Raw genomic sequence first — 14,808 nt, forward strand, 5'->3', positions numbered from 1 at the left:
CAGATTCTTTATTCAGTACTTTGTTGAAGCCACCTTTTTTCCATTGATAACAGCCTCGGGGCTTCTTGGGTATGACACTTCAAGTTTGGCCCACCTGTATTTGGGTAGTTTCTCCCTTTCTTTCTCTGCAGATCCTTTCAAGCCCTGTCAGGTTGGACAGAGAGCATCGATACACAGCTATTTTCAGGTCTCTCCAGGGATGTTCGATTGGGTTCAAGTCCGGGCTCTGGCTGGGACACTCAAGTGCATTCAGAGATTTGTCCCGAAGCCACTACTGCGCTGTCTTGTCTCTGTGCTTAGGGTTGTTGGAAGGTGAACATTCGCCCCAGTCAGAGGTCCTGAGTGCTCTGGAGCAGGTTTTCATCAAGGATCTCTCTGTACTTTGCTCCTTTCATATTTTGCTCGATCCCGACTAGTCTCACAGTTCTTGCTGCTGAAAAACATCCCCACAGCATGATGCTGCCACCACCATGATTCACTGTAGGGATGGTGCCAGGTTTCCTCCAGACGTGACGCTTCGCATTCAGGCCAAAGAGATCAATCTTGGTTTCATCAGACCAAAGAATCTTGTTTCTTATTGTTTGAAAGTCCTTTTGGCAGACTGTCCTCCAAGCAGACTGTTGTGCCTTTTACTGAGGATTTCTTCTGTCTGGCCACTCTACCATGAAGGCCTGATTGGTGGAGTGCTGCAGAGATGGTTGTCCTTCAAGAAGTTTCTCCCATCTCCACAGAAGAACTGTTGAGCTCTGTCAGAGTGACCATCGGGTTCTTGGTCATCTCTCTGACGAAGGCCCTTCTCCCCCGATTGCTCAGTTTGGCCGGGCGGCCAGGTCTAGGGTCTTGGTGGTTCCAAACTTCTTCCATTTAAGAATGATGGAAGCCACTGTGTTCTTGGGGACCTTCAATGCTGCAGACATTTTTTGGTACCCTTCCCCAGATCTGTGCCTCAACACAATCCTGTCTCGGAGCTTTATGAACACTTCCCTAGGCTTAATGGCTTGATTTTTGTTCTGACATGCATTGTCAACCTTATATAGACAGGTGTGTGCCTTTCCAAATCATGTCCAATCAATTGAATTTACCTCAGGTGGACTCCAGTCAAGTTGTAGAAACATCTCAATGATGATCAATGGAAACGGGATGCACCTGAGCTTAATTTCAAGTCTCATAGCAAAGGGGCTGAATACTTTTGAATATATATATATATAAATATATATATTTTTTTATAAATGAGCAGGAATGTAAAAAAAAACTGTTTTCCCTTTGTCGTTATGGGGTATTGTGTGTACAGATTTTTTTTATATATACATTTTAGAATATGGCTGTAACGTAATGACATTTGGAAAAAGTTAAGGGGTCTGAATACTTTCACCAAAACTTCATCCTCTCTCTGGTCCCAAACAAGTTTAATCAGTCTAAAGTTCTGCTTAGTAAGAAAATGATGTATTAACTTTGGATAAGCATAAAGATGTTTTACTCTTAATTTTAAATAGACACTCCAATGTTTAATTACATACTGTAGCATAAGCAGATTAAATGCAAATGGATTGAACATAAAATAAGGAAAACATTCCTACATAGCAGAGGCTCTTAAAAATATAATTTTTGAATACCCATCTGAAATATGCTGCAACATCAAAGTGGGTGGGAAATTAAATGGCTCAGAAAAAATAATAGTAGAGTTGATATCTTTGTTAATTGGGATCTATGGCATCTCGGTCAAAGGCCCTAAGTAGTGAGTCAGGGGGAACATTTTTAGTGGATAAGGAGAAATTATGTAGTGTAAAACGTTTTGAGTTAATGTCTGGTAAAATATAGATTGACTTCTACCACTATTACTGCTGCTATTCCATCTACTATTATTATTAAGTATGAACCAATAATATTGATAAATGATATTAAATGAGACTGGGAAATAGAGCTAATGTAATCCCAGTCCTGACATGAATATCAGAGGAACAGTAGGGCCTATGCAGCGTTAATGCATTATGTGCAGCACAGATTTTAATAAGGAGGTCTCACAATTGAAAAACACAAATGCGTCCCTGAGAGTCTGTTGAACCTGACCATCCTCTCTGACTAATAAAGCCCATTCCCTGAAGGCCTGAAGGACTGATCGGTCTGTGTCTCTCTGTCAAGGCTGCAGTTTAACATGCTGCTGAACACTAGAGGGCTCTCCCCTCGACACTACACTGCAGACCTATTCTGCTGGTGCACAGGCCGATATCTCACATTAAACATGGAGCATTCGTATATTAGAATCTACAGCGTTACCACAACCAGTAATCATGGAAGTTGTGGTTAAGTTAGCAGTGGTAATATTTTATCTGTTGTTTTACCCTTCAGCTATTATCTCCATGCGACAATAGCTTTGCACGAAACAAGAATTGCAATACTATCCCTTGTGTGTTGCATTGTGTGAGTACAGCGACTATTTCATCCTTAGTCAAGCAAATAGAGGGCCTTTTCAGTGAAAACATATTCTTTGACAACATATTTATGCATATACCTTTTATTATAGCCTGCTCATATCATCTAGATCAAGTTTTTTTTTTAAATAATTATTGTTTAAGTTACTTTGATGAAGAACTTTTTGCAGAACAATATAAGAAATCTTGTTTTCTCTCCATCATTTCAGCACCTCTGGCTACAAATAATTGAGAGGGAGTAACCTTTCTTCTGAAGGGAACAGTGTTTTTAGTCAAAGGAAAGTGTGGCTTAGACATGAATTAGCATTTTAAGTAAATTGTCTGTATAAACACATTTCTATATAATCAGCTATAACTGAGGCAAAACACAGCAGTAAGCCCACATTATGGAAAATACAAACGTGTCCCTGGAAATGGTTTCCATTAAATTAAAAAGTAGAAGTATTTGGCCAAATGCATTTTCACGATACACATTTTCAAAGTGCACTTCTCAGTCTCACTTTTACTGTTTGGGTATCAGGTGACCTTGCCGGCCTACCTAAATGAGTAGCCAGGTTAATTGAAATATTTAATTTCACTAATAAAACGTATGGGGGAAGGAAAACCCAATAACAAATGCTTCAAAAGCTCATATAACTGAAGTAAAGCAACCAATTAAAGCAACCAATTGAATGATATTGTGAAGTGAAACATTTAGGAGCAACAGCGGCTTAGCCGAGAAGTGGTAGGCCGCACAAGCTCACAGAGCGGGACGCCGAGTACTGAAGCGCGTAGCGTGTAAAAATCGTCTATCCTCAGGTTGAAACACTCACTACCGAGTTCCAAACTGCCTCTGGAAGCAAAGTCAGCACAATAACTGTTCATCAGGAGCTTCATGAAATGGGTTTCCATGGCCAGACAGCCGCACACAAGCCTAAGATCACTATGCGCAATGCCAAGCTTCGGCTGGAGTGGTGTAAAGCTTGCCACCATTGGACTCTGGAGCAGTGGAAACAGGTTCTCTGGAGTGATGAATCACACTTCACCATCTGGCAGTCCCACGGACTAATATGGGTCTGCCCCACTGCATAGTGCCAACGGTGAAGTTTGGTGGAGGAGAAATAATGGTCCGGGGCTGTTTTCATGGTTCAGACTAGACCCCTTAGTCCCGGTTAACGCTACAGCATACAATGACATTCTATATGATTATGTGCTTCTAACTTTGTGGCAATGAGTTGGAACGAGGAATTGAGCCAGGCTTGATCACCCAACGTCAGTGCCCGACCTCACTAATGCTCCTGAAGCAAGTCCCTGCAGCAATGTTTCAACATCTAGTGGAAATCCTTCCCAGAAGAGTGTAGGCTGTTGTAGCAGCAAAGAGGGGACCAACTCCATACCAATGCCTATGATTTTGGAATGAGATTTTCGACGACCAGGTGTCCACATACTTTTGGTTATGGAGTGTATCTTTGAAACAATACTCTACCACTGGCCGACCATTAAAGTTGTGTAGTATATGATCGCGTGCATTAATTTCCGAGGCTGTTGACCTGCCTCCTCATCAGTCCAATGAGCGCGGTAAAAGGGGAGGCTCTTCACACCGAACATTTCTCCTCCATCTCCTCACTTTTCCAGTCAGCAAGCAAGCCTGTCGGAGCTACAATAAGTAGTGCCACTGCGGGGTTGCTAAACAGCAAGGATTTCCACCGTGTCTTCACACTTTTTGCTCATTTTTTATTTATTTATAAACGTCTCTCCTCGAATGAAAAGAGAAAAGCAATTGCAATGCATTTAATCCATTTTTGAAAGGGTGAAATGGTGCAAGCACAAGGATGCGAGATACTGTAGTAAGTAACGCGGAAATGTATTAACAGGTGCATGAACATGTTTGGGAGAGAACGGGGCTTTTGTTTGATTTTTCTTTTGCATGTTTACATCTCGTTCTGCATATCAAAATCACCCAGAGATTAGCTTGTGCACGAGAACTGAGTCGAAAGAAAGGTTGGCAACTGACCGGCTAACTATCTAACGTTATGTGAAAACTATTTAGGAAGTGCAGCTTTCCAATATCGTAGCCTATTTTCAGCTCCGTGTTTTTTTCCCTCGCTTTGATGTATAGAAATGCAAACTACATTTGTTGAAACCTTAACTTCCTACCAGGCAATGCATTTGAGACGACACGCTGCCCATTTTCATAGTATGTAAGTAGTTTAACTTAGCAACTTGTCTTCGTTTTTTGTGGTTGCCAACCATTTCAAATGAATGAGACAATCATACATTGTTGACCAGGCGTTATGTTGTCACTTTGGACATTTATGCAGAACTGTTTATTGCCTACGCGTTGTAGCCTAATCTGTTTCTCGACGATGCAAGCTACGTGTAGCCTACTAGTTGTAGCCCAACGTTACCTCATATGGAGCTATCCACTCCGAGTGGTGCTGAAACCAACCGGCAACGAGCTAATACGGCACCGGTCTCCATGTAATTCAATGCAGTTTCAGTCATCATTATTAAGCACCATATCAATGTTTGGATGTTTCTGATATTTCTATTCCTTTATTTCAATAACAGCAAGCGAACGTTATTAGGCAGCAGTCATAGAGATGCATTGTTAGGCTTCTCGGGTGAATAATTAACATAGCTATAAGCATGTTTCAATGTAGACGACATGGCAAGTTTGTTTATGCAGTATATATATATATATATATATATATATATTTATATATATATATTCAACTGTAATAACCACGGTTGACTATTTTCAATTATTATTTGGCACAGGGTATGTTGTGATGTTTTGCTTGGCACTAACAGTAGGTATATGAAATCCGTCCAGTTCATAGAGGGATTATGTCTGTCTACTGTCTGTGAATGTCGTTATTTGACTCAGCGTTGCTTTTATGCCTGGCTTGTTTATCACAGTTGATTTTAGTAATATCTAATAGCTATGTCGTACATAGACCTTTATCAAGAAATCCGTATGAACTCCAATGCTGTCACTGCTGTCTTTTAACTTGACCAACTTTGATAAATGGACAGACCGTGTTTGAGGTTGTGCATTTAACCGCGGGATTTTTACAATTATTTTATTAATGAGGAGAATGATTGGTCTTTTACCATTTCATATTCTTTCATTTCAATTGACATGATGTGGAAGATTCTCTCATTGGTCTGTATAGGCCATTTAAAATCCTATGAATTCTGTGATTGCAGGACTAAAATTGGCATCTGTATGCACATTGCAACATGCCACTCTTTTACTTTTCCTAGTAAATTAACATCAATATATGTAGATGTTTCTTGTATATTAGATTTAATTACTCTGAATGGTATATTTGTAAAATAGTTTGTGTACCACAATGCTAACACTGATTTCTCTCCTCACAGTCAGAATAATAGTTGATTTTCATTCAATCACTGGTTGTATAGAAGTTATAGATGAGTTGATAAACAAGATTATATCATATTACTCCAATCATGATCTCATCAGGAATATAAGTACTTGCAGCATTGCTGAAATAGAATACCTGGTCTGTGGGATCTTTCCAAGCCTCAATTACAGTGACATGTGGGACATTTGCTTCATATGGCGAGGGTATTTGCTGAAAAGCATATTAGTAAATACATTTATCCAAAGTAACGTGAAAACAATAATCATAACCAACATGTAATTGCTCCAAATCTTTCTAGGATAATCTCCAGAACATCAGATTAAAGATAGGCAATCTCATGTATCAGACTTGACCAGATGTATTAGACCAGAGACACAATCGTTTACCCTACACTGTAGCAGTCGAATAGAATCACAGGATAATGGATCACACAGGGTAATGCTTTCTGCTGCTTCATACCATTTGTAATGAAGAGGACTGACTCTTAAAGTCTTCCTGCTCCTGTCAAAATCGCCATAGAGATGACAGACAGCAATGTGTTTATTTCCTTTGGTTGATAAATGGTTGATATCATCGGGATCATCCATTGATTATCATCAACTAAATCTAGTGATTGTTTGCATGAGTTGGTTCCTTAAATATCGTGTTACAAGTCAGGTTCCACTGATTTAAAGTGAGGACCTTGATTTGCTCTCCCAGGTTTCTTCCTTTGAATTCTGCACTTGGCTTATAATTTATATGGTTAATACTGATCACCTCTGTTTGCTCTCTTGTAGAACTTTCACACTGCTGGAACACCAAATGGATGGTGTATTGAGTACTACATCTCCTCACCATCTGCAATGGAGGCAAATGAAGCAATGTGAGTGACCTTTATCAGACAATGAATGCAAGCTCTGACGTTCAAAGAAGTAAGAAGTAACCTCTGTTTATCATCTAAGGGAGAGCTGTTGATCTTGGGAAAATAAGTGTCATAACAATGCCCAAACGGTCCGAGGAGATGCTGACAGACGTGTGGACTTCCTTGATGCTTGTGTGGATTACGTGTGTCCCTTATACATCCATGACCCCCATCAGCAGCCAGTCCAAAAGTTTACAAACGGGTTCCACTGCGCTCCTACGTGGCCTCGTCGAAGGACAAAGAATACTTAGTCGAGCCAAGAGAGGATGGGTTTGGAACCAAATGTTTGTGTTGGAGGAGTTCTCTGGACCAGATCCAATTCTAGTTGGCAGGGTGAGTACTGTAATTGTCAGCTGTATATTAAGCTTGCTTATCGTTTGGAAACATTAATTCAGCCATTTGAATGCTCCACCATTAAAAAAACAAAAAAACATTTTTGTGGGATGGTTTTAGTGCTGAGAGAGAGACAGACACTGGCCTGATCTCATGCAGGGTTTTGGAGAGAAAATATAAATCCACAGCTACCAAATTCTGCGCTGAGGCGTTTTGTGTCGTGTCCCTGAAATATGGAATAAGAGAGTGAAAATGAATAACTAATGATGCGTTACATTGCAGTGGAATGACCTACAGTACAACCATATATACAGTGGAAATATCTACGCATTGTGTTTTTCTATCCTTTCTTTTCTATTTTGTGTTTTCTTTTGTTTGTTGGCCAGGGTTTTGGGTGTAGTTTTCCTTTGAAGTATTTGTCATAGGAACACAAGGATAAAAAGAGGTATTTTTGGCTACGTTTCATTGCTGAGAATTTGATAGAGCCCTATAATCCAAAGGACAAGGGACACCTGGTACCTGGCCTGTGTAGACGTGGCAGGGCCAAGGACCAGGGCCCGGGGCCCAGTGAGGGTTGTTGATAAGGCAAGCCAAAGCAGCTTGTTCACAGCTCATTGCAAGAACGCACCTGGGGTGTCTCAACCTGGCAGCTACTACCTCTGACCATTACCCAACCACTCTGGCACATGCACCAGAATATGCCATCAAGGATAATATTTGACCTCACACTAGCATGATTTACACATACCGTACAGCAGTTATCTATTTATTGACGAGGTTATTTCTTGCTGTATATTTCGTAGTTTAATGCTGTCATGATATTTACAACTAGTAGTTGGAGGCAAGCTGACATGACGAGGCAGCTATTATATCATTTGAATGATTGCTGCAACTATATCTCAATCCCTATCCCACCATTGCAGTATGTAAAACACACCATTTCAGGTCCAATCATTGCCAAACATAACAGTGATAAAGAAGGAATTCATGCTGATCGTAATTTATGGCGCCATGGTACTATAAAGCATGGATAGGTAGAAGTCTCTAAATATTCATGAGGTGGAAAATGGAGCCCTACAGTACTGCCTGAATGCCCAAAGTTTGGCAGAATGTCACATAACTTAGCACTCTAACTTGATTTCTTTGGGGGATTATTGTCACGTAGGTATATCAATAAATCACATGCTCTCATGCAGTGTTTACACCTGTGTGTTTCCAAATACCAAACGAACACACAAATGTCGTTAAATGCAGCATTCATATTTCACGAGTCTCAATTAAACGGCCTCTGTCGGATCCTCCAATGGCTCTTCGTCAGAGAGCCGAAATAAACACCACTGTATCGCTGTAATGATCTCCTAGGTGTATCTTTGAGATAGACTGATTTAGCTTTTGGCATGCATATAGAGTTGGTCTCACTGCTGGAGAGAGATTGTCACAAGGGTTCATGGAAAATAAGGATAGCACTCAAATCTGTTTGGTTTTAGGTGTGCATGAAGCCTCTGTTCTTGGTCGGGGATTGTTTTAAGAATATTTAGCCGTTGTCACTCAAAATAATTAGCATGTGTAGGCTGAAGGACATTGCAAGGATTGTAGGAGTTAGTTTGGTTAAGGATGGATTTGTCTCGCATTTGAAAGACAGTGTTGATGAGTTGCATTATTATTCATAAGGTTAAGTACTCATGAGCATGGCTGGCAGAGCAAAGATAAGTTCGATATTGCAGTAAGATACAGGTGTAGGATCTTAATTTGATCACCCTGTTGTTGCAAGAAATGTCCTGCATGGCAAGAAATGCTAACTTGTAGTGTGTTCAAGGTTTAAAAAGGCTTCTTACATGTTTTAATTTCCTAACGAAAAATGCAGCAACCTCCACAAGAATGTCCATTCATTTTAATCCACCCAATAATTCACATTAGAATCTGTTGCTGCAGGATTATTTTCCTGTTGTGAGAAACTGGTCAAATTAAGATCCTACACATGTATGATGTCTCTCTCGCTCTCTCACTCTCACTCGGTCTCTCTCTTTCTCACGCTTAATTTTAAAAAATGATCAAATGGAAGTGGGAGGTGTGATTCAAATGGGTCATACAGATCTCAGTTTTTCAGTGCAGCCTGTGGTTGTGGGTTGATTATCAGGGAACCCCAGGCCAAGATTAGACTCATTCCATCCTTTACATTTCATTGTGCGGCACTCTGATGTTTAATTATACATAGATCTCCTGTCTTGTCAGAGACCGAGCTCCACTTGAGTTCCTGCTGGCATTGGAAGGAGACTATTAGCATAAATGCAAAAGTGAGCATGGCGGTGTGGGAGTGTGAGATGGTCACAATGCGTGACGGCGTCATCCTTGCTGTTCTTTACAGCACCGCCCTTCTGACATTGTGATTCACTGAGCTGGATCTGCGTCACCCTGTGTCACTCCCATTTGAAGGAAATGCAGTACCTGTAAAACTGAAGCTGACGAGACAGCTGTGAAAGCTTGTTGCTCCAATGTAGAAGTGGTGTGCGGGGGATTTTAAGATTAACCGTGACTGAGTAATGTCTCCAAAAATAACGACTCATTAAGAGCAATGTGAGTGCAGGTGTGAGATTAGATTTAGAATTCTAGAATGTCATATTAAAGCCATAAAGTGTATATTCTGGCATGACGTTTAAATTTAAAACAAATATATATATATATTTTCCTAAATCTTCTTCATACTACTGTCTGAATTCATCACAAATCCTAGTCTAATCCAGGATAGTACGTTTCCATGATTACTTTTTCTACTTTTCATCCTTAGTTTTAACTCTCTGTGAGTCTAATTATTTAATGTTACAAAGTGCACATTCATTGTCATCCACCAAACAAAACAAAACATCACACTGAAATCACACTGAAAGGAGAGAGACATATTCAACAAATCAACATTTCTCCCAACCTAAGCAAAATTAGACTCTGTTTGTAAAGGGTCAAATTGATTATAGTCTGTGCCACAGTTTGTTGTATCTCACATAACACTGATGCAACTTTCCTTTTCCTTTCCTTTTGATCTCATGTATTATAATGCTTTTAAGAATGGACTCCATTCTTCCCATTGAGGTGCAGATGTATCCAAATGAAACAGCTCCTGACTGATCCTGTTTCTTATTGTCCGATGCTTTTATCTCTGATACAATTGTGTGTTTTGCACAAAGAGAATTGATAATAAGCCATTCATATTCAACAATTCATACTACTAAGATTGCGAGGACCGCAAGTAATAAAGAGAGTAATTGCCTTTGATTATTAATGCAGGGGGGGGAAAAAAAACATTGAATATATTTTTGGTGGCAGAAAATGTTTCCTTTTGCTGTTCGAAAACAAGATATCTGACACCATAAGATGGATAGCATGCAAGGCCTGCAATAGTGTGGGCTTGGATATAAATCCCGTACCTCTCACATCCCTGCTACCTTCTCTTTAGTTAGATGGAGAATGATCTTTATCACCAATAAACAATACAATAGCAACTGATTTGATTAATATCACCCATATACAGTGGGTGATATTGCTTCACTAAATGTTCTGCGATTATGCGGCGGGACTTAGAGGTCGTTTGAGGTTTATTACGGTACCCTGCATCCCTACTTCATTGCTCCAGACCAGCGCAAGGGGGAGTTAGAGCACTGATTATGCTTTTGGATTCCAAAGCGCTACTGTGTCTCTAACTAGCAATGAATGAGCGACATAAGCCACAGGGAAACTGATAATTGTGAATGACTTCAAAATTGAATTTCAATGAACTGAATGATGAGGATGAAGAAGGTGATTGAATTTAGATCAATAGAGTAAGAATTTCTATTCCGCTGTCCTACAGCGCACACCAGGAAAACTACACTTGTTTTTTTTGTAACTACTCGTCAGTATTACTTACTAAAACTGTTGTTACAATAAGGTTTTTATTCTAAGAGAAACATAGACCAATTATTTTGTGGAAATGTTTAAATAATAAATGTAATAATTTTTCTCTTACTGTAGTACTGTAGCCTACTCCTGAATGGTTGCGTTGTAGCGGTCTCACACATCACATTGCAAACTGCGCTGCTACTAGATGCTGGTTCAATACCTGTGTTGGCCATGACCGGGCTTTTGATTTCTCTCCTTCTAAAAACAGAAATAAATCATTCTAAATAACAAACTGGCTTCATTTACAAATTAGTAACAATGTCTCACCCCATGTTCAAGAATGTCCAGTTTCTCACTCACTTTACGTTATTTGAAATTGAAGAATTCTCCAAAATATTATTATTTTTTAAAACAAAGCTATTATTATTATTGTTAATTAATTTAGAATGATATAAAACCCCTTGGATATTCTCACAGATATATTAATTAACACTGTTTTTCACAAGAGAAGCAGGCTGTGAATTCTGCAAACAGCGTTTCTAGCAGGACAATATAAGGTTGAAGTCGGAAGTTTGCATACACCTTAGCCAAATACATTTAAACTCCGTTTTTCACAAATCCTGACATTTAATCCTACAAACAATTCCCTGTTTTAGGTCAGTTAGGATCACCAGTTTATTTTAAGAATGTGAAATGTCAGAATAATGTTAGAGAGAATGATTTATTTCAGCTTTTATTTATTTTATCACATTCCCAGTGGGTCAGAAATTTACATACACTCAATTAGTATTTGGTAGCATTGCCTTTAAATTGTTTAACTTGGGTCAAACATTTCGGGCAGCCTTCCACAAGCTTCCCACAATAAGTTGGGTGAATTCTGGCCCATTCCTCCTGACAGAGCTGGTGTAAGTGAGTCAGGTTTGTAGGCCTCCTTGCTCGCACATGCTTTTTCAGTTCTGCCCCCAAATGTTTGATAGGATTTGTGATGGCCCCTCCAATACCTTGACTTTGTTGATCTTAAGCCATTTTCCCACAACTTTAGAAGTATGTTTGGGGTCATTGTCCATTTGGAAGACCCATTTGAGACCAAGCTTTAACTTCCTGACTGATGTCTTGAGACTTTGCTTCAATATATCCACCTAATTTTCCTGCCTCATGATGCCATCTATTTTGTGTAGTGCACCAGTCCCTCCTGCAGCAAAGCACCCCCACAACATGATGCTGCCACCCCTGAGCTTCACGGTTGGGATGGTGTTCTTCGGCTTCCCCCCTTTTCCTCCAAACATAACGATGGTCATTATGGCCAAACAGTTCTATTTTTGTTTCAACAGACCAGAATACATTTCTCCAAAAAGTACGATCTTTGTCCCCATGTGCAGTTGCACACCGTAGTCTGGCTTTTTTATTGCGGTTTTTGAGCAGTGGCTTCTTCCATGCTGAGCGGCCTTTCAGGTTATGTCGATATAGGACTCGTTTTACTGTGGATATAGATACTTTTGTACCTGTTTTCTTCAACATCTTCACAAGCTCCTTTGCTGTTGTTCTGGGATTGATTTGTACTTTTTGCACCAAAGTAAGTTCTTTACTGCAGGGGGGACTGGTGCACTTCACAAAATAGATGGCATCATGAGGATGGAAAATTACGTGGATGTATTGAAGCAACATTTCAAGAAATCAGTCAGGAAGTTAAAGCTTGGTTGCAAATGGGTTTTTCAAATGGACAATGACCCCAAGCATACTTCTAAAGTTGTGCCAAAATGGTTTAAGGACAACAAAGTCTAGGCAATGGAGTGGCCATCACAAAGCCCTGTCCTCAATCTTATAGTAAATTTGTGGGCAGAACTGAAAAAGCGTGTGCGAGCAAGGAGGCCTACAAACCTGACTCAGTTACACCAGCTCTGTCAGGAGGAATCGGACAAAATTCACCCAACTTATTGTGGTAAGCTTGTGGAAAGCTACCTGACACGTTTGACCCAAGTTAAACAATTTCAAGGCAATGCTACCAAATACTAATTGAGTGTATGTAAACTGAAAGAAATTAAATAAATACATGCTGAAATAAATCATTCTCTCTACAATTCTTCTGACATTTCACATTCTTAAAATAAAGTGGGGATCCAAACTGACCTAAAACAGGGACGTTTTACTAGGATTTAATGTCAAGAATTGTGAAAAACTGAGTTTAAATGTATTTGGCTAAGATGTGTTTAAACTTCCGACTTCAACTGTAAATCCGAACTGGATTTAACAAAAAATGACATGAAAAGCGCACATTTGTAATAACAAACTAAAAGTAATTGGAAAGGTAGATACAAATTATTTGTGTTATTGTGGTTGCAATAAACAATGTAAACAGGATGTAAACGACAGTAATGATGGACAGCTGGATGCATTTGTTTTTCACAAGTGTACTGTAGTACCTTTCCAGTACTCTTCACCTTGCCCCAAACTCCACCTGTAACACCTTAAACACAGTTGCCATTCAAAAACGAGCTGTTAATCTATAAAAAAAAAGACATTTCGACTAAAGAGAACAGACAAAATGGACATAGTTTTCAGTAAGCCAGCTTCTTTCTATGCTGCTACCCGTTCCAGGGTTCGGACCATAACCACCAGAGGACTTGAAAATGAGCCTGAATGAGGGGATCACCAAAACCATGTATTTTGGTTTCGGTGAATTTTCTTTAAAAAAATGAAATAGCCTATCAAGGCATATTATGTAATATAATCGATAACTAAATAAGGGTTAAATAAAAACATTTTTTACAAAAATATTGTGTTGTAAAACCTTTAATGTGTTTTTGCAGAGCGTACAGCCATGCCGACAACATTCCGTTGAACATCTACCGTTTCTATCATAGGCCATTGTAATCGATGGGGGCTCAGGGCGGTACCGTTCTGCTCCTCTGATGAATGCGCACATGGATCAGATTCAAATTTTGAAGACCGAGATCGAGTCATTGAAGGCAGACCAGCAGAATGAGAAACAGTAGATAATGAGGGCAGAGATACGGGTGACAACTGATGTATTGGTCCAGAGCCAGGCGGTATTGGCAGAAAGTCACTCGTCATTGGCGGAGAGTCCGGCGGAGAATGACGCGTTGAAGAAGGCGAGGAACGAGATGGAGTCACAATCCATGCGAGGTACACCTGTGAGCTCTGAAACTCTATGTCCGACAGGCAGAGTCAACATACCTGGCGGGTTCGTCATTGGTCATTGGTTCACCCTGACAATTCCATTCCTCTTCTGACAACAGATCTTGACTAACTACTCACCAGGCACAGCAAGGGCCATCCGGACCGTTATGCTGTTCTGCTATTCCAAGGATGTGTAACTGAAGAGATACCACTAGTGGACACAGAATACCAACTGGGATGGATCCCGTGGCAGATATGGCTTACCAGTGAACCTCCGGATGTTCTTCATTAGTACTGTGTCTCAGACGTTTCTGTCTGATACAATCCAAAAAAGCATTAAAGACAGAGTTAATGAGTTCTTGAGGTCACGAGAACGTCTGGACATGGCCTGCTCTCCCTTATGTAAGGAATTAGACACTTTACCATGTTAACTACAGTATGTACTGTAGGCTATGTTTACTTGTCAGACTGCACAGTAGCCTAATAAACAAATGCTGTTAAATGCTTTATTATCTAAATGTTTAAAGTGCGTGTGGGCAAGCTCATGAAACCTCAAAATGTTGGATAAACTTTGGAATTACTACGGGAATAAATATCACTGAATGACAGAAATATTGGAACATAGTAGGCTAATGAAGATAAACAAATTGTTGCTTACTGGAAAATACTATTTCCAACACACATGGTCACATTGCACAGTGCCATTATGGCTATTAGCAGGACAATCAACTTGCCTAGAAGGAGGGTAGGGGGAGAATTCTTCAAA

The 14,808-nt window shown here is 39.9% G+C and overlaps 1 protein-coding gene across 2 annotated transcripts in view; it reads left to right on the top strand.

Annotated features, from left to right (window-relative positions):
* The first annotated feature begins 4,050 nt into the window (after window positions 1-4,050).
* The window catches only part of LOC112263537 (cadherin-8-like), an 85,778-nt gene continuing 75,020 nt past the window's right edge, over window positions 4,051-14,808 (top strand). For both annotated transcript variants that reach the window (XM_024439934.1, XM_024439935.1), the window contains exons 1-2: window positions 4,051-4,255; window positions 6,577-7,034. In XM_024439934.1, the coding sequence (XP_024295702.1) occupies window positions 6,780-7,034 (255 nt within the window). In that variant the 5' untranslated portion in view covers window positions 4,051-4,255; window positions 6,577-6,779. The remainder of the gene's footprint in view (window positions 4,256-6,576; window positions 7,035-14,808) is intronic.

This window comes from Oncorhynchus tshawytscha, linkage group LG12 (genome assembly GCF_018296145.1).
Source record: "Oncorhynchus tshawytscha isolate Ot180627B linkage group LG12, Otsh_v2.0, whole genome shotgun sequence".
Lineage (NCBI taxonomy): Eukaryota > Metazoa > Chordata > Actinopteri > Salmoniformes > Salmonidae > Oncorhynchus > Oncorhynchus tshawytscha.